We start from the raw sequence: 19,671 nt of genomic DNA, 5'->3' as shown, positions 1-19,671 counted from the left end.
TCTCTAGTGACTCTACTGCTCCTCTCTAGTGACTCTACTGCTCCTCTAGTGACTCTACTGCTCCTCTCTAGTGACTCTACTGCTCCTCTAGAGACTCTACTGCTCCTTTCTAGTGACTCTACTGCTCCTCTCTAGTGACTCTACTGCTCCTCTAGTCACTCTATTTCTCCTCTAGTGACTCTACTGCTCCTCTAGTCACTCTATTTCTCCTCTAGTGACTCTACTGCTCCTCTCTAGTGACTCTTATGCTGCTCTAGTGACTCTACTGCTCCTCTCTAGTGACTCTTATGCTGCTCTAGTGATTCTACTGCTCCTCTCTAGTGACTCTACTGCTCCTCTCTAGTGACTCTACTGCTCCTCTAGTGATTCTACTGCTCCTCTCTAGTGACTCTACTGCTCCTCTCTAGTTACTCTACTGCACCTCCAGTGACTCTACTGCTCCTCTAGTGACTCTACTGCTCCTCTAGTCACTCTATTTCTCCTCTAGTGACTCTACTGCTCCTCTAGTGACTCTACTGCTCCTCTAGTGACTCTACTGCTCCTCTCTAGTGACTCTACTGCTGCTCTAGAGACTCTACTGCTCCTCTCTAGTGGCTCTACTGCTCCTCTCGTGACTCTACTGCTCCTCTCTAGTGACTCTACTGCTCCTCTCTAGTAACTCTACTGCTCCTCTAGTCACTCTATTTCTCCTCTAGTGACTCTACTGCTCCTCTCTAGTGACTCTACTGCTCCTCTAGTCACTCTATTTCTCCTCTAGTGACTCTACTGCTCCTCTCTAGTGACTCTACTGCTGCTCTAGAGACTCTACTGCTCCTCTAGTGACTCTACTGCTCCTCTCTAGTGACTCTACTGCTCCTTTAGTGACTCTACTGCTCCTCTAGAGACTCTACTGCTCCTCCCTAGTGACTCTACTGCTCCTCTCTAGTGACTCTACAGCTCCTCTAGTGACTCTACTGCTCCTCTCTAGTGACTCTACTGCTCCTCTAGTGACTCTACTGCTCCTCTCTAGTGACTCTACTGCTCCTCTAGAGACTCTACTGCTCCTTTCTAGTGACTCTACTGCTCCTCTCTAGTGACTCTACTGCTCCTCTAGTCACTCTATTTCTCCTCTAGTGACTCTACTGCTCCTCTAGTCACTCTATTTCTCCTCTAGTGACTCTACTGCTCCTCTCTAGTGACTCTTATGCTGCTCTAGTGATTCTACTGCTCCTCTCTAGTGACTCTACTGCTCCTCTCTAGTGACTCTACTGCTCCTCTAGTGATTCTACTGCTCCTCTCTAGTGACTCTACTGCTCCTCTCTAGTGACTCTACAGCTCCTCTAGTGACTCTACTGCTCCTCTCTAGTGACTCTACTGCTCCTCTAGTGATTCTACTGCTCCTCTCTAGTGACTCTACTGCTCCTCTCTAGTGACTCTACTGCACCTCCAGTGACTCTACTGCTCCTCTAGTGACTCTACTGCTCCTCTAGTCACTCTATTTCTCCTCTAGTGACTCTACTGCTCCTCTAGTGACTCTACTGCTCCTCTAGTGACTCTACTGCTCCTCTCTAGTGACTCTACTGCTGCTCTAGAGACTCTACTGCTCCTCTCTAGTGACTCTACTGCTCCTCTCGTGACTCTACTGCTCCTCTCTAGTGACTCTACTGCTCCTCTCTAGTAACTCTACTGCTCCTCTAGTCACTCTATTTCTCCTCTAGTGACTCTACTGCTCCTCTCTAGTGACTCTACTGCTCCTCTAGTCACTCTATTTCTCCTCTAGTGACTCTACTGCTCCTCTCTAGTGACTCTACTGCTGCTCTAGAGACTCTACTGCTCCTCTAGTGACTCTACTGCTCCTCTAGTCACTCTATTTCTCCTCTAGTGACTCTACTGCTCCTCTCTAGTGACTCTTATGCTGCTCTAGTGATTCTACTGCTCCTCTCTAGTGACTCTACTGCTCCTCTCTAGTGACTCTACTGCTCCTCTAGTGATTCTACTGCTCCTCTCTAGTGACTCTACTGCTCCTCTCTAGTGACTCTACAGCTCCTCTAGTGACTCTACTGCTCCTCTCTAGTGACTCTACTGCTCCTCTAGTGATTCTACTGCTCCTCTCTAGTGACTCTACTGCTCCTCTCTAGTGACTCTACTGCACCTCCAGTGACTCTACTGCTCCTCTAGTGACTCTACTGCTCCTCTAGTCACTCTATTTCTCCTCTAGTGACTCTACTGCTCCTCTAGTGACTCTACTGCTCCTCTAGTGACTCTACTGCTCCTCTCTAGTGACTCTACTGCTGCTCTAGAGACTCTACTGCTCCTCTCTAGTGACTCTACTGCTCCTCTCGTGACTCTACTGCTCCTCTCTAGTGACTCTACTGCTCCTCTCTAGTAACTCTACTGCTCCTCTAGTCACTCTATTTCTCCTCTAGTGACTCTACTGCTCCTCTCTAGTGACTCTACTGCTCCTCTAGTCACTCTATTTCTCCTCTAGTGACTCTACTGCTCCTCTCTAGTGACTCTACTGCTGCTCTAGAGACTCTACTGCTCCTCTAGTGACTCTACTGCTCCTCTCTAGTGACTCTACTGCTCCTTTAGTGACTCTACTGCTCCTCTAGAGACTCTACTGCTCCTCCCTAGTGACTCTACTGCTCCTCTCTAGTGACTCTACAGCTCCTCTAGTGACTCTACTGCTCCTCTCTAGTGACTCTACTGCTCCTCTAGAGACTCTACTGCTCCTCTCTAGTGACTCTACTGCTCCTCTCTAGTGACTCTACTGCTCCTCTAGTGACTCTACAGCTCCTCTAGTGACTCTACTGCTCCTCTCTAGTGACTCTACTGCTCCTCTCTAGTGACTCTACTGCTCCTCTTGTGACTCTACTGCTCCTCTCTAGTGACTCTACAGCTCCTCTAGTGACTCTACTGCTCCTCTCTAGTGACTCTACTGCTCCTCTCTAGTGACTCTACTGCTCCTCTAGAGACTCTACTGCTCCTCCCTAGTGACTCTACTGCTCCTCTCTAGTGACTCTACAGCTCCTCTAGTGACTCTACTGCTCCTCTCTAGTGACTCTACTGCTCCTCTAGTGACTCTACTGCTCCTCTCTAGTGACTTTACTGCTCCTCTAGTGACTCTACTGCTCCTCTCTAGTGACTCTACCGCTCCTCTAGTGACTCTACTGCTCCTCTCTAGTGACTCTACAGCTCCTCTAGTGACTCTACTGCTCCTCTTGTGACTCTACTGCTCCTCTCTAGTGACTCTACAGCTCCTCTAGTGACTCTACTGCTCCTCCTGTGACTCTACTGCTCCTCTCTAGTGACTCTACAGCTCCTCTAGTGACTCTACTGCTCCTCTAGTGACTCTACTGCTCCTCTCTAGTGACTCTACCGCTCCTCTAGTGACTCTACTGATCCTCTCTAGTGACTCTACAGCTCCTCTAGTGACTCTACTGCTCCTCTTGTGACTCTACTGCTCCTCTCTAGTGACTCTACAGCTCCTCTAGTGACTCTACTGCTCCTCTTGTGACTCTACTGCTCCTCTCTAGTGACTCTACAGCTCCTCTAGTGACTCTACTGCTCCTCTTGTGACTCTACTGCTCCTCTCTAGTGACTCTACAGCTCCTCTAGTGACTCTACTGCTCCTCTCTAGTGACTCTACTGCTCCTCTCTAGTGACTCTACTGCTCCTCTAGTGACTCTACTGCTCCTCTCTAGTGACTCTACTGCTCCTCTCTAGTGACTCTACTGCTGCTCTAGAGATTCTACTGCTCCTCTCTAGTGACTCTACTGCTCCTCTAGAGACTCTACTGCTCCTCTCTAGTGACTCTACAGCTCCTCTCTAGTGACTCTACAGCTACTCTAGTGACTCTACTGCTCCTCTCTAGTGACTCTACAGCTCCTCTCTAGTGACTCTACTGCTCCTCTAGTGACTCTACTGCTCCTCTAGAGACTCTACTGCTCCTCCCTAGTGACTCTACTGCTCCTCTCTAGTGACTCTACTGCTGCTCTAGAGACTCTACTGCTCCTCTCTAGTGACTCTACTGCTCCTCTCTTGACTCTACTGCTCCTCTCTAGTGACTCTACTGCTCCTCTCTAGTAACTCTACTGCTCCTCTAGTCACTCTATTTCTCCTCTAGTGACTCTACTGCTCCTCTCTAGTGACTCTACTGCTCCTCTAGTCACTCTATTTCTCCTCTAGTGACTCTACTGCTCCTCTCTAGTGACTCTACTGCTGCTCTAGAGACTCTACTGCTCCTCTAGTGACTCTACTGCTCCTCTCTTGTGACTCTACTGCTCCTTTAGTGACTCTACTGCTCCTCTAGAGACTCTACTGCTCCTCCCTAGTGACTCTACTGCTCCTCTCTAGTGACTCTACAGCTCCTCTAGTGACTCTACTGCTCCTCTCTAGTGACTCTACTGCTCCTCTAGAGACTCTACTGCTCCTCTCTAGTGACTCTACTGCTCCTCTCTAGTGACTCTACTGCTCCTCTAGTGACTCTACAGCTCCTCTAGTGACTCTACTGCTCCTCTCTAGTGACTCTACTGCTCCTCTCTAGTGACTCTACTGCTCCTCTTGTGACTCTACTGCTCCTCTCTAGTGACTCTACAGCTCCTCTAGTGACTCTACTGCTCCTCTCTAGTGACTCTACTGCTCCTCTCTAGTGACTCTACTGCTCCTCTAGAGACTCTACTGCTCCTCCCTAGTGACTCTACTGCTCCTCTCTAGTGACTCTACAGCTCCTCTAGTGACTCTACTGCTCCTCTCTAGTGACTCTACTGCTCCTCTAGTGACTCTACTGCTCCTCTCTAGTGACTTTACTGCTCCTCTAGTGACTCTACTGCTCCTCTCTAGTGACTCTACCGCTCCTCTAGTGACTCTACTGCTCCTCTCTAGTGACTCTACAGCTCCTCTAGTGACTCTACTGCTCCTCTTGTGACTCTACTGCTCCTCTCTAGTGACTCTACAGCTCCTCTAGTGACTCTACTGCTCCTCCTGTGACTCTACTGCTCCTCTCTAGTGACTCTACAGCTCCTCTAGTGACTCTACTGCTCCTCTAGTGACTCTACTGCTCCTCTCTAGTGACTCTACCGCTCCTCTAGTGACTCTACTGCTCCTCTCTAGTGACTCTACAGCTCCTCTAGTGACTCTACTGCTCCTCTTGTGACTCTACTGCTCCTCTCTAGTGACTCTACAGCTCCTCTAGTGACTCTACTGCTCCTCTTGTGACTCTACTGCTCCTCTCTAGTGACTCTACAGCTCCTCTAGTGACTCTACTGCTCCTCTTGTGACTCTACTGCTCCTCTCTAGTGACTCTACAGCTCCTCTAGTGACTCTACTGCTCCTCTCTAGTGACTCTACTGCTCCTCTCTTGTGACTCTACTGCTCCTTTAGTGACTCTACTGCTCCTCTAGAGACTCTACTGCTCCTCCCTAGTGACTCTACTGCTCCTCTCTAGTGACTCTACAGCTCCTCTAGTGACTCTACTGCTCCTCTCTAGTGACTCTACTGCTCCTCTAGAGACTCTACTGCTCCTCTCTAGTGACTCTACTGCTCCTCTCTAGTGACTCTACTGCTCCTCTAGTGACTCTACAGCTCCTCTAGTGACTCTACTGCTCCTCTCTAGTGACTCTACTGCTCCTCTCTAGTGACTCTACTGCTCCTCTTGTGACTCTACTGCTCCTCTCTAGTGACTCTACAGCTCCTCTAGTGACTCTACTGCTCCTCTCTAGTGACTCTACTGCTCCTCTCTAGTGACTCTACTGCTCCTCTAGAGACTCTACTGCTCCTCCCTAGTGACTCTACTGCTCCTCTCTAGTGACTCTACAGCTCCTCTAGTGACTCTACTGCTCCTCTCTAGTGACTCTACTGCTCCTCTAGTGACTCTACTGCTCCTCTCTAGTGACTTTACTGCTCCTCTAGTGACTCTACTGCTCCTCTCTAGTGACTCTACCGCTCCTCTAGTGACTCTACTGCTCCTCTCTAGTGACTCTACAGCTCCTCTAGTGACTCTACTGCTCCTCTTGTGACTCTACTGCTCCTCTCTAGTGACTCTACAGCTCCTCTAGTGACTCTACTGCTCCTCCTGTGACTCTACTGCTCCTCTCTAGTGACTCTACAGCTCCTCTAGTGACTCTACTGCTCCTCTAGTGACTCTACTGCTCCTCTCTAGTGACTCTACCGCTCCTCTAGTGACTCTACTGCTCCTCTCTAGTGACTCTACAGCTCCTCTAGTGACTCTACTGCTCCTCTTGTGACTCTACTGCTCCTCTCTAGTGACTCTACAGCTCCTCTAGTGACTCTACTGCTCCTCTTGTGACTCTACTGCTCCTCTCTAGTGACTCTACAGCTCCTCTAGTGACTCTACTGCTCCTCTTGTGACTCTACTGCTCCTCTCTAGTGACTCTACAGCTCCTCTAGTGACTCTACTGCTCCTCTCTAGTGACTCTACTGCTCCTCTCTAGTGACTCTACTGCTCCTCTAGTGACTCTACTGCTCCTCTCTAGTGACTCTACTGCTCCTCTCTAGTGACTCTACTGCTGCTCTAGAGATTCTACTGCTCCTCTCTAGTGACTCTACTGCTCCTCTAGAGACTCTACTGCTCCTCTCTAGTGACTCTACAGCTCCTCTCTAGTGACTCTACAGCTACTCTAGTGACTCTACTGCTCCTCTCTAGTGACTCTACAGCTCCTCTCTAGTGACTCTACTGCTCCTCTAGTGACTCTACTGCTCCTCTAGAGACTCTACTGCTCCTCCCTAGTGACTCTACTACTCCTCTCTAGTGACTCTACAGCTCCTCTAGTGACTCTACTGCTCATCTCTAGTGACTCTACTGCTCCTCTAGTGACTCTACTGCTCCTCTCTAGTGACTTTACTGCTCCTCTAGTGACTCTACTGCTCCTCTCTAGTGACTCTATCGCTCCTCTAGTGACTCTACTGCTCCTCTCTAGTGACTCTACAGCTCCTCTAGTGACTCTACTGCTCCTCTTGTGACTCTACTGCTCCTCTCTAGTGACTCTACAGCTCCTCTAGTGACTCTACTGCTCCTCCTGTGACTCTACTGCTCCTCTCTAGTGACTCTACAGCTCCTCTAGTGACTCTACTGCTCCTCTCTAGTGACTCTACCGCTCCTCTAGTGACTCTACTGCTCCTCTCTAGTGACTCTACAGCTCCTCTAGTGACTCTACTGCTCCTCTTGTGACTCTACTGCTCCTCTCTAGTGACTCTACAGCTCCTCTAGTGACTCTACTGCTCCTCTTGTGACTCTACTGCTCCTCTCTAGTGACTCTACAGCTCCTCTAGTGACTCTACTGCTCCTCTTGTGACTCTACTGCTCCTCTCTAGTGACTCTACAGCTCCTCTAGTGACTCTACTGCTCCTCTCTAGTGACTCTACTGCTCCTCTAGTGACTCTACTGCTCCTCTCTAGTGACTCTACTGCTCCTCTAGTGACTCTACTGCTCCTCTCTAGTGACTCTACTGCTCCTCTAGTGACTCTACCGCTCCTCTCTAGTGACTCTACTGCTGCTCTAGTGACTCTACTGCTCCTCTTGTGACTCTACTGCTCCTCTCTAGTGACTCTACAGCTCCTCTCTAGTGACTCTACTGCTGCTCTAGTGACTCTACTGCTCCTCTAGTGACTCTGCTGCTCCTCTCTAGTGACTCTACTGCTCCTCTAGTGACTCTACCGCTCCTCTCTAGTGACTCTACTGCTCCTCTTGTGACTCTACTGCTCCTCTCTAGTGACTCTACTGCTCCTCTCTAGTGACTCTACTGCTCCTCTAGTGACTCTACTGCTCCTCTCTAGTGACTCTACAGCTCCTCTAGTGACTCTACTGCTGCTCTAGAGAATCTACTGCTCCTCTAGTGACTCTACTGCTCCTCTCTAGTGACTCTACTGCTCCTCTAGTGACTCTACTGCTCCTCTCTAGTGACTCTACTGCTCCTCTCTAGTGACTCTACTGCTGCTCTAGAGACTCTACTGCTCCTCTCTAGTGACTCTACTGCTCCTCTAGTGACTCTACTGCTCCTCTCTAGTGACTCTACTGCTGCTCTAGAGACTCTACTGCTCCTCTAGTGACTCTACAGCTCCTCTAGTGACTCTACTGCTCCTCTTGTGACTCTACTGCTCCTCTCTAGTGACTCTACTGCTCCTCTCTAGTGACTCTACTGCTGCTCTAGAGATTCTACTGCTCCTCTCTAGTGACTCTACTGCTCCTCTAGAGACTCTACTGCTCCTCTCTAGTGACTCTACAGCTCCTCTCTAGTGACTCTACAGCTACTCTAGTGACTCTACAGCTCCTCTCTAGTGACTCTACAGCTACTCTAGTGACTCTACTGCTCCTCTCTAGTGACTCTACAGCTCCTCTCTAGTGACTCTACTGCTCCTCTAGTGACTCTACTGCTCCTCTAGAGACTCTACTGCTCCTCCCTAGTGACTCTACTGCTCCTCTCTAGTGACTCTACAGCTCCTCTAGTGACTCTACTGCTCCTCTCTAGTGACTCTACTGCTCCTCTTGTGACTCTACTGCTCCTCTCTAGTGACTCTACAGCTCCTCTAGTGACTCTACTGCTGCTCTAGAGAATCTACTGCTCCTCTAGTGACTCTACTGCTCCTCTCTAGTGACTCTACTGCTCCTCTAGTGACTCTACTGCTCCTCTCTAGTGACTCTACTGCTGCTCTAGAGACTCTACTGCTCCTCTCTAGTGACTCTACTGCTCCTCTAGTGACTCTACTGCTCCTCTCTAGTGACTCTACTGCTGCTCTAGAGACTCTACTGCTCCTCTAGTGACTCTACTGCTCCTCTCTAGTTACTCTACTGCTCCTTTAGTGACACTACTGCTCCTCTAGAGACTCTACTGCTCCTCCCTAGTGACTCTACTGCTCCTCTCTAGTGACTCTACAGCTCCTCTAGTGACTCTACTGCTCCTCTCTAGTGACTCTACTGCTCCTCTAGAGACTCTACTGCTCCTCTCTAGTGACTCTACTGCTCCTCTCTAGTGACTCTACTGCTCCTCTAGTGACTCTAAAGCTCCTCTAGTGACTCTACTGCTCCTCTCTAGTGACTCTACTGCTCCTCTCTAGTGACTCTACTGCTCCTCTTGTGACTCTACTGCTCCTCTCTAGTGACTCTACTGCTCCTCTCTAGTGACTCTACTGCTCCTCTCTAGTGACTCTACTGCTCCTCTAGTGACTCTACAGCTCCTCTCTAGTGACTCTACTGCTCCTCTCTAGTGACTCTACTGCTCCTCTAGTGACTCTACTGCTCCTCTCTAGTGACTCTACTGCTCCTCTAGTGACTCTACAGCTCCTCTAGTGACTCTACTGCTCCTCTCTAATGACTCTACTGCTCCTCTCTAGTGACTCTACTGCTGCTCTAGAGACTCTACTGCTCCTCTCTAGTGACTCTACTGCTCCTCTAGTGACTCTACTGCTCCTCTCTAGTGACTCTACTTCTCCTCTAGTCACTCTATTTCTCCTCTAGTGACTCTACTGCTCCTCTCTAGTGACTCTACAGCTCATCTAGTGACTCTACTGCTCCTCTAGAGACTCTACTGCTCCTCTCTAGTGACTCTACAGCTCCTCTCTAGTGACTCTACAGCTACTCTAGTGACTCTACTGCTCCTCTCTAGTGACTCTACAGCTCCTCTCTAGTGACTCTACTGCTCCTCTAGTGACTCTACTGCTCCTCTAGAGACTCTACTGCTCCTCCCTAGTGACTCTACTGCTCCTCTCTAGTGACTCTACAGCTCCTCTAGTGACTCTACTGCTCCTCTCTAGTGACTCTACTGCTCCTCTAGTGACTCTACTGCTCCTCTCTAGTGACTTTACTGCTCCTCTAGTGACTCTACTGCTCCTCTCTAGTGACTCTACCGCTCCTCTAGTGACTCTACTGCTCCTCTCTAGTGACTCTACAGCTCCTCTAGTGACTCTACTGCTCCTCTTGTGACTCTACTGCTCCTCTCTAGTGACTCTACAGCTCCTCTAGTGACTCTACTGCTCCTCCTGTGACTCTACTGCTCCTCTCTAGTGACTCTACAGCTCCTCTAGTGACTCTACTGCTCCTCTAGTGACTCTACTGCTCCTCTCTAGTGACTCTACCGCTCCTCTAGTGACTCTACTGCTCCTCTCTAGTGACTCTACAGCTCCTCTAGTGACTCTACTGCTCCTCTTGTGACTCTACTGCTCCTCTCTAGTGACTCTACTGCTCCTCTCTAGTGACTCTACTGCTGCTCTAGAGATTCTACTGCTCCTCTCTAGTGACTCTACTGCTCCTCTAGAGACTCTACTGCTCCTCTCTAGTGACTCTACAGCTCCTCTCTAGTGACTCTACAGCTACTCTAGTGACTCTACTGCTCCTCTCTAGTGACTCTACAGCTCCTCTCTAGTGACTCTACTGCTCCTCTAGTGACTCTACTGCTCCTCTAGAGACTCTACTGCTCCTCCCTAGTGACTCTACTGCTCCTCTCTAGTGACTCTACAGCTCCTCTAGTGACTCTACTGCTCCTCTCTAGTGACTCTACTGCTCCTCTAGTGACTCTACTGCTCCTCTCTAGTGACTTTACTGCTCCTCTAGTGACTCTACTGCTCCTCTCTAGTGACTCTACCGCTCCTCTAGTGACTCTACTGCTCCTCTCTAGTGACTCTACAGCTCCTCTAGTGACTCTACTGCTCCTCTTGTGACTCTACTGCTCCTCTCTAGTGACTCTACAGCTCCTCTAGTGACTCTACTGCTCCTCCTGTGACTCTACTGCTCCTCTCTAGTGACTCTACAGCTCCTCTAGTGACTCTACTGCTCCTCTAGTGACTCTACTGCTCCTCTCTAGTGACTCTACCGCTCCTCTAGTGACTCTACTGCTCCTCTCTAGTGACTCTACAGCTCCTCTAGTGACTCTACTGCTCCTCTTGTGACTCTACTGCTCCTCTAGTGACTCTACTGCTCCTCTTGTGACTCTACTGCTCCTCTAGTGACTCTACAGCTCCTCTAGTGACTCTACAGCTCCTCTAGTGACTCTACTGCTCCTCCTGTGACTCTACTGCTCCTCTCTAGTGACTCTACAGCTCCTCTAGTGACTCTACCGCTCCTCTAGTGACTCTACTGCTCCTCTCTAGTGACTCTACAGCTCCTCTAGTGACTCTACTGCTCCTCTTGTGACTCTACTGCTCCTCTCTAGTGACTCTACAGCTCCTCTAGTGACTCTACTGCTCCTCTTGTGACTCTACTGCTCCTCTCTAGTGACTCTACAGCTCCTCTAGTGACTCTACTGCTCCTCTCTAGTGACTCTACTGCTCCTCTCTAGTGACTCTACTGCTCCTCTAGTGACTCTACTGCTCCTCTCTAGTGACTCTACTGCTGCTCTAGAGATTCTACTGCTCCTCTCTAGTGACTCTACTGCTCCTCTAGTGACTCTACCGCTCCTCTCTAGTGACTCTACTGCTCCTCTCTAGTGACTCTACTGCTCCTCTAGTGACTCTACTGCTCCTCTCTAGTGACTCTACTGCTCCTCTAGTGACTCTACCGCTCCTCTCTAGTGACTCTACTGCTGCTCTAGTGACTCTACTGCTCCTCTTGTGACTCTACTGCTCCTCTCTAGTGACTCTACAGCTCCTCTTGTGACTCTACTGCTCCTCTAGTGACTCTACTGCTCCTCTCTAGTGACTCTACTGCTCCTCTTGTGACTCTACTGCTCCTCTCTAGTGACTCTACAGCTCCTCTAGTGACTCTACTGCTCCTCTAGTGACTCTACTGCTCCTCTCTAGTGACTCTACCGCTCCTCTAGTGACTCTACTGCTCCTCTCTAGTGACTCTACAGCTCCTCTAGTGACTCTACTGCTCCTCTTGTGACTCTACTGCTCCTCTCTAGTGACTCTACTGCTGCTCTAGAGATTCTACTGCTCCTCTCTAGTGACTCTACTGCTCCTCTAGTGACTCTACCGCTCCTCTCTAGTGACTCTACTGCTCCTCTCTAGTGACTCTACTGCTCCTCTAGTGACTCTACTGCTCCTCTCTAGTGACTCTACTGCTCCTCTAGTGTCTCTACCGCTCCTCTCTAGTGACTCTACTGCTCCTCTTGTGACTCTACTGCTCCTCTCTAGTGACTCTACTGCTCCTCTCTAGTGACTCTACTGCTGCTCTAGAGATTCTACTGCTCCTCTAGAGACTCTACTGCTCCTCTCTAGTGACTCTACTGATCCTCTCTAGTGACTCTACTGCTCCTCTAGTGACTCTACTGCTCCTCTAGAGACTCTACTGCTCCTCTCTAGTGACTCTACTGCTCCTCTTTAGTGACTCTACTGCTCCTCTAGTCACTCTATTTCTCCTCTAGTGACTCTACTGCTCCTCTCTAGTGACTCTACTGCTCCTCTAGTGACTCTACTGCTCCTCTAGAGACTCTACTGCTCCTTTCTAGTGACTCTACTGCTCCTCTCTAGTGACTCTACTGCTCCTCTAGTCACTCTATTTCTCCTCTAGTGACTCTACTGCTCCTCTAGTCACTCTATTTCTCCTCTAGTGACTCTACTGCTCCTCTCTAGTGACTCTAGTGCTGCTCTAGAGACTCTACTGCTCCTCTCTAGTGGCTCTACTGCTCCTCTAGTGACTCTACTGTTCCTCTCTAGTGACTCTACTGCTCCTCTAGTGACTCTACTGCTCCTCTAGTGACTCTACTGCTCCTCTCTAGTGACTCTACTGCTCCTCTAGTGATTCTACTGCTCCTCTCTAGTGACTCTACTGCTCCTCTCTAGTGACTCTACTGCACCTCCAGTGACTCTACTGCTCCTCTAGTGACTCTACTGCTCCTCTAGTCACTCTATTTCTCCTCTAGTGACTGTACTGCTCCTCTAGTGACTCTACAGCTCCTCTAGTGACTCTACTGCTTCTCTAGTGACTCTACTGCTCCTCTAGTGACTCTACTGCTTCTGTAGTTACTCTACTGCTCCTCTAGTGACTCTACTGCTTCTCTAGTGACTCTACTGCTCCTCTAGAGACTCTACTGCTCCTCTAGTGACTCTACTGCTCCTCTCTAGTGACTCTACTGCTCCTCTTGTGACTCTACTGCTCCTCTAGTGACTCTACTGCTCCTCTCTAGTGACTCTACTGCTCCTCTAGTGACTCTACTGCTCCTCTAGTGACTCTACTGCTCCTCTCTAGTGACTCTACAGCTCCTCTCTAGTGACTCTACAGCTCCTCTAGTGACTCTACTGCTCCTCTCTAGTGACTCTACTGCTCCTCTCTAGTGACTCTACTGCTGCTCTAGAGACTCTACTGTTCCTCTAGTGACTCTACTGCTCCTCTCTGGTAACTCTACTGCTGCTCTAGTGACTCTACTGCTGCTCTAGTGACTCTACTGCTCCTCTCTAGTGACTCTACTGCTGCTCTAGTGACTCTACTGCTCCTCTCTAGTGACTCTACTGCTGCTCTAGTGACTCTACTGCTGCTCTAGAGACTCTACTGCTCCTCTAGTGACTCTACTGCTCCTCTCTAGTGACTCTACTGCTCCTCTAGTGATTCTACTGCTCCTCTCTAGTGACTCTACTGCTCCTCTGGTGACTCTACTGCTCCTCTCTAGTGACTCTACTGCTGCTCTAGTGACTCTACTGCTGCTCTAGAGACTCTACTGCTCCTCTAGTGACTCTACTGCTCCTCTCTAGTGACTCTACTGCTCCTCTAGTGATTCTACTGCTCCTCTCTAGTGACTCTACTGCTCCTCTGGTGACTCTACTGCTCCTCTCTAGTGACTCTACTGCTCCTCTCTAGTGACTCTACTGCACCTCCAGTGACTCTACTGCTCCTCTAGTGACTCTACTGCTCCTCTAGTCACTCTATTTCTCCTCTAGTGACTCTACTGCTCCTCTAGTGACTCTACAGCTCCTCTAGTGACTCTACTGCTTCTCTAGTGACTCTACTGCTCCTCTAGTGACTCTACTGCTTCTCTAGTTACTCTACTGCTCCTCTAGTGACTCTACTGCTTCTCTAGTGACTCTACTGCTCCTCTAGAGACTCTACTGCTCCTCTCTAGTGACTCTACAGCTCCTCTAGTGACTCTACTGCTCCTCTCTAGTGACTCTACTGCTCCTCTTGTGACTCTACTGCTCCTCTAGTGACTCTACTGCTCCTCTCTAGTGACTCTACTGCTCCTCTAGTGACTCTACTGCTCCTCTAGTGACTCTACTGCTCCTCTCTAGTGACTCTACTGCTCCTCTAGTGACTCTACAGCTCCTCTAGTGACTCTACTGCTCCTCTCTAGTGACTCTACTGCTCCTCTCTAGTGACTCTACAGCTCCTCTAGTGACTCTACTGCTCCTCTCTAGTGACTCTACTGCTCCTCTCTAGTGACTCTACTGCTGCTCTAGTGACTCTACTGCTCCTCTCTGGTAACTCTACTGCTCCTCTAGTGACTCTACTGCTCCTCTAGAGACTCTACTGCTCCTCTCTAGTGACTCTACTGCTCCTCTCTAGTGACTCTACTGCTCCTTTAGTGACTCTACAGCTCCTCTAGTGACTCTACTGCTCCTCTCTAGTGACTCGACTGCTCCTCTAGTGACTCTACTGCTCCTCTAGTGACTCTATTGCTCCTCTAGTGACTCTATTGCTCCTCTCTAGTGACTCTACTGCTCCTCTCTAGTGACTCTACTGCTCCTCTAGTGACTCTACAGCTCCTCTCTAGTGACTCTACTGCTCCTCTAGTGACTCTACAGCTCCTCTCTAGTGACTCTACAGCTCCTCTAGTGACTCTACAGCTCCTCTCTAGTGACTCTACAGCTCCTCTAGTGACTCTACACCTCCTCTAGTGACTCTACTGCTCCTCTAGTGACTCTACTGCTCCTCTCTAGTGACTCGACTGCTCCTCTAGTGACTCTACTGCTCCTCTAGTGACTCTACAGCTCCTCTCTAGTGACTCTACAGCTCCTCTAGTGACTCTACAACTACTCTCTAGTGACTCTACTGCTCCTCTAGTGACTCTACATCTACTCTCTAGTGACTCTACAGCTCCTCTAGTGACTCTACTGCTGCTCTAGTGACTTTACAAATCCCAAACAAATGTTGAGTCAATGAAATTATGTAGGAATGTTACAGAGCTTCTTTAAATGATAAACGACTCACCAGAGTAACTGTAATCTTCTGTAATTCAGCTTGAAACTGGTCTTCAGTAATCTTCTCGTTTGATGTAATAAAGTCTTCATGTAACTTTAGATTCCACTCGGAAACTGTATGAGAGGAAGCTGGAAGAAGCCATGAAGGAGCGACAAGAGCAGCCGTCCTCCGACAAGACTTACTACAGAGAGGAAGGTAACTAACTCTGAGTAACTAGAGCTCTGGGTAACTAGTGCTCTGGGTAACTAGAGCTCTGGGTAACTAGAGCTCTGGGTAACTAAAGCTCTAGGTAACTAGAGCTCTGGGTAACTAAAGCTCTGGGCAAATAAAGCTCTTGGTAACTAGAGCTCTTGGTAACTAAAGCTCTGGGTAACTAGAGCTCTTGGTAACTAAAGCTCTAGGCAAATAAAGCTCTGGGTAACTAGAGCTCTTGGTAACTAAAGCTCTAGGCAAATAAAGCTCTGGGTAACTAGAGCTCTTGGTAACTAAAGCTCTAGGCAAATAAAGCTCTGGGTAACTAGAGCTCTTGGTAACTAAAGCTCTGGGCAAATAAAGCTCTGGGTAACTAGAGCTCTTGGTAACTAGATCTCTGGGCAAATAAAGCTCTGGGTAACTGGAGCTCTGGGTAACTAGATATCCGGGTAACTAAAGCCCTGGGTAACCAAAGCTCTGTGTAAATAAAGCTCTGGGTAACTACAGCTCTGGGTCACTACAGCTCTGGGTAACTAAAGCTGTGGGTAACTACAGCTCTGGGTATCTACAGCTCTGGGTAACCACAGCTCTGGGTAACTAGAGCTCTGGGTTACTAAAGCCCTGAATAACTAAAGCTCTGGGTAACTGGAGCCCTGGGTAACTAGAGCTCTGGGTAACTAGAGCTCTGGGTAACTAAAGCTCTGAGTAATTAAATCTCTGGGTAAATAAAGCTCTGGGGGACTAAAGCTCTGAGTAACTAAATCTCTGGGTAAATGGAGCACTGGGTAACTAAAGCTCTGACTAACTAGAGCTATGGTTAACTAAAGCTCTGGGTAACTCAAGGACTGGGTAACTGGAGCTCTGGGTAAATAAAGCCCTGGGTTACTAGAGCCCTGGGTAACCAAAGTTCTGGGTAACTAGAGTGCTGGGTAACTAGAGCCCTGGGTTACTAGAGCCCTGGGTAACTAAAGCTCTGGGTAACTCGACCTCTGGGTAACTACAGCTCTGGGTAACAAGCTCAGGGGAACTACAGCTCAGGGTAACTAAAGCTCAGTGCAACTACAGCTCAGGGTAACTAAAGCTCAGGGGAACTACAGCTCAGGGTAACTAAAGCTCTGGGTAACTAGAGCTCAGGGGAACTACAGCTCTGGGTAACTAAAGCTCAGGGTAACTAAAGCTCTGGATAACTAGAGCTGTGGGTAACTACAGCTCTGGGTACCTAAAGCTCAGGGTAACTAAAGCTCAGGGGAACTACAGCTCAGGGTAACTAAAGCTCTGGATAACTAGAGCTGTGGGTAACTACAGCTCTGGGTAACTAGAGCTGTGGGTAACTACAGCTGTGGGTAACTACAGCTCTGGGTAACAAGCTCAGGGGAACTACAGCTCAGGGTAACTAAAGCTCAGGGTAACTAAAGCTCAGGGGAACTACAGCTCAGGGTAACTAAAGCTCTGGATAACTAGAGCTGTGGGTAACTACAGCTCTGGGTAACTACAGCTCTGGGTAACAAGCTCAGGGGAACTACAGCTCAGGGTAACTAAAGCTCAGTGCAACTACAGCTCAGGGTAACTAAAGCTCTGGGTAACTACAGCTCTGGCTAACTAAAGCTCTGGGTTCCTGCTGTTTCTGGGTTTTGTCCATATTTTCACAAGCAGACATTCACTGTTTTGACGTCTGAATTAAAGGCTGCAGATTTAGAATTCAAGTCATTTTAGTGTCTTTAGTTGCAACAAGATGTAAAAAGAAAGTCCAGGTTTGTTTTTCTTGTTCAACAAGATTCACCACATCAACACAAGGAGAACTGAGGTTCTCAGTTCGTCTTGTGAACACATGAAATGAAATGTTCCACACTACGTCACCACTGCACTGCGCCGCCTGCTGGTCTGACTGTCCTGCCCCCCCTGGAGGACGGGGGCAGCGTCACACACAGAGGACTGACTGTCCTGCCCCCCCTGGAGGACGGGGGCAGCGTCACACACAGAGGACTGACTGTCCTGCCCCCCCTGGAGGACGGGGGCAGCGTTACACACAGAGGACTGACTGTCCTGCCCCCCCTGGAGGACGGGGGCAGCGTCACACACAGAGGTCTGTTGTGTCCTTGTCTCTGTCTTAACATGACGACTTGTCTCTTTCTTTGTCTCTTTTCAGAGGAGGAAGTGACCTACATCACCTACCACAGTCCAGTGAGTCCTGACTGACTGACTGACTGACTAACTAACTGACTGACTGACTGACTGACTGACTGACTGACTGAGTGTCTGACTGACTGACTGACTGACTGACTAACTGACTGACTGACTGACTGACTAACTGAGTGACTGACTGACTGACTGAGTGACTGACTGACTGACTGACTGACTGACTGACTAACTGAGTGACTGACTAACTGACTGACTGAGTTACTGACTGACTGACTGATTGACTGACTGACTGAGTGACTGACTAACTGACTGACTCACTGACTGACTGAATTACTGAATTACAGAGTTACTGAGTGACTTAATTCCTGACTGAGTGACTGAATTACAGTTACTGAGTTACTGACTGACTGACTGGCTGACTGACTGAATTACAAAGTTACTGAGTGACTGAGTGACTGAGTTACTGACTGACTGACTGAGTGACTGAATTACTGAGTGACGGACTGCGTTACTGACTGACTGAATTACTGAGTGAGTTACTGACTGACTGAATTACTGAGTGACAGAGTGAGTTACTGACTGACTGAATTCCTGACTGAGTGACTGAATTACAGAGTTACTGGGTGACTGACTGAGTTACTGAGTGTCTGACTGAGTTACTGAATGACTTAATTACTGAGTGACTGACTGAGTTACTGAGTGTCTGACTGAGTTACTGAATGACTTAATTACTGAGTGACTGACTGAGTTACTGAGTGTCTGACTGAGTTGCTGAGTGTCTGACTGACTGACTGACTGACTGAGTCACTGACTGACTGACTGAGTGACTGACTGACTAACTGACTGACTAACTGACTGACTAACTGACTGACTGACTGACTGAGTTACTGACTGACTGAGTTACTGACTAACTGACTGACTGAGTTACTGACTGACTGACTGATTGACTGACTGACTGAGTGACTGACTAACTGACTGACTCACTGACTGACTGAATTACTGAATTACAGAGTTACTGAGTGACTTAATTCCTGACTGAGTGACTGAATTACAGTTACTGAGTTACTGACTGACTGACTGGCTGACTGACTGAATTACAAAGTTACTGAGTGACTGAGTTACTGACTGACTGACTGAGTTACTGAGTGACTGAATTACTGAGTGACGGACTGCGTTACTGACTGACTGAATTACTGAGTGAGTTACTGACTGACTGAATTACTGAGTGACAGAGTGAGTTACTGAGTGTCTGACTGAGTGACTGAATTACAGAGTTACTGGGTGACTGACTGAGTTACTGAGTGTCTGACTGAGTTACTGAATGACTTAATTACTGAGTGACTGACTGAGTTACTGAGTGTCTGACTGAGTTACTGAATGACTTAATTACTGAGTGACTGACTGAGTTACTGAGTGTCTGACTGAGTTGCTGAGTGTCTGACTGACTGACTGACTGACTGAGTCACTGACTGAGTTACTGACTGACTGACTGAGTGACTGACTGACTAACTGACTGACTAACTGACTGACTAACTGACTGACTGACTGACTGAGTTACTGACTGACTGAGTTACTGACTAACTGACTGACTGAGTTACTGACTGACTGACTGATTGACTGACTGACTGACTGAGTGACTGACTAACTGACTGACTCACTGACTGACTGAATTACTGAATTACAGAGTTACTGAGTGACTTAATTCCTGACTGAGTGACTGAATTACAGTTACTGAGTTACTGACTGACTGACTGGCTGACTGACTGAATTACAAAGTTACTGAGTGACTGAGTTACTGACTGACTGACTGAGTTACTGAGTGACTGAATTACTGAGTGACGGACTGCGTTACTGACTGACTGAATTACTGAGTGAGTTACTGACTGACTGAATTACTGAGTGACAGAGTGAGTTACTGACTGACTGAATTCCTGACTGAGTGACTGAATTACAGAGTTACTGGGTGACTGACTGAGTTACTGAGTGTCTGACTGAGTTACTGAATGACTTAATTACTGAGTGACTGACTGAGTTACTGAGTGTCTGACTGAGTTACTGAATGACTTAATTACTGAGTGACTGACTGAGTTACTGAGTGTCTGACTGAGTTGCTGAGTGTCTGACTGAGTGACTGAATTACTGAGTGACTGACTGAGTTACTCACTGAGTTACAGAGTTACTGAGTGACTGACTGAGTTACTGAGTGTCTGACTGAGTTACTGAGTGACTTAATTACAGAGTTACTGACAGAGTTACCGAGTGACTGACTGAGTTACTGA

General features: G+C 48.5%; 1 protein-coding gene across 1 annotated transcript in view; it reads left to right on the top strand.

Annotated features, from left to right (window-relative positions):
* LOC308130996 (uncharacterized protein) overlaps window positions 1-19,671 on the top strand; it is a 112,869-nt gene that overhangs the window by 76,950 nt on the left and 16,248 nt on the right. The window contains exons 3-4 of the mRNA XM_080521204.1: window positions 15,161-15,256; window positions 17,400-17,434. Of these exons, the coding sequence (XP_080377330.1) occupies window positions 15,161-15,256; window positions 17,400-17,434 (131 nt within the window). The remainder of the gene's footprint in view (window positions 1-15,160; window positions 15,257-17,399; window positions 17,435-19,671) is intronic.

The sequence above is a fragment of the Blennius ocellaris genome (assembly GCF_963422515.1).
Source record: "Blennius ocellaris genome assembly, contig: SUPER_5_unloc_1, whole genome shotgun sequence".
Taxonomy (NCBI): domain Eukaryota; kingdom Metazoa; phylum Chordata; class Actinopteri; order Blenniiformes; family Blenniidae; genus Blennius; species Blennius ocellaris.
Note: the sequence above shows the minus strand (reverse complement) of the source record. Positions and strands in the feature narration are given on the sequence as shown.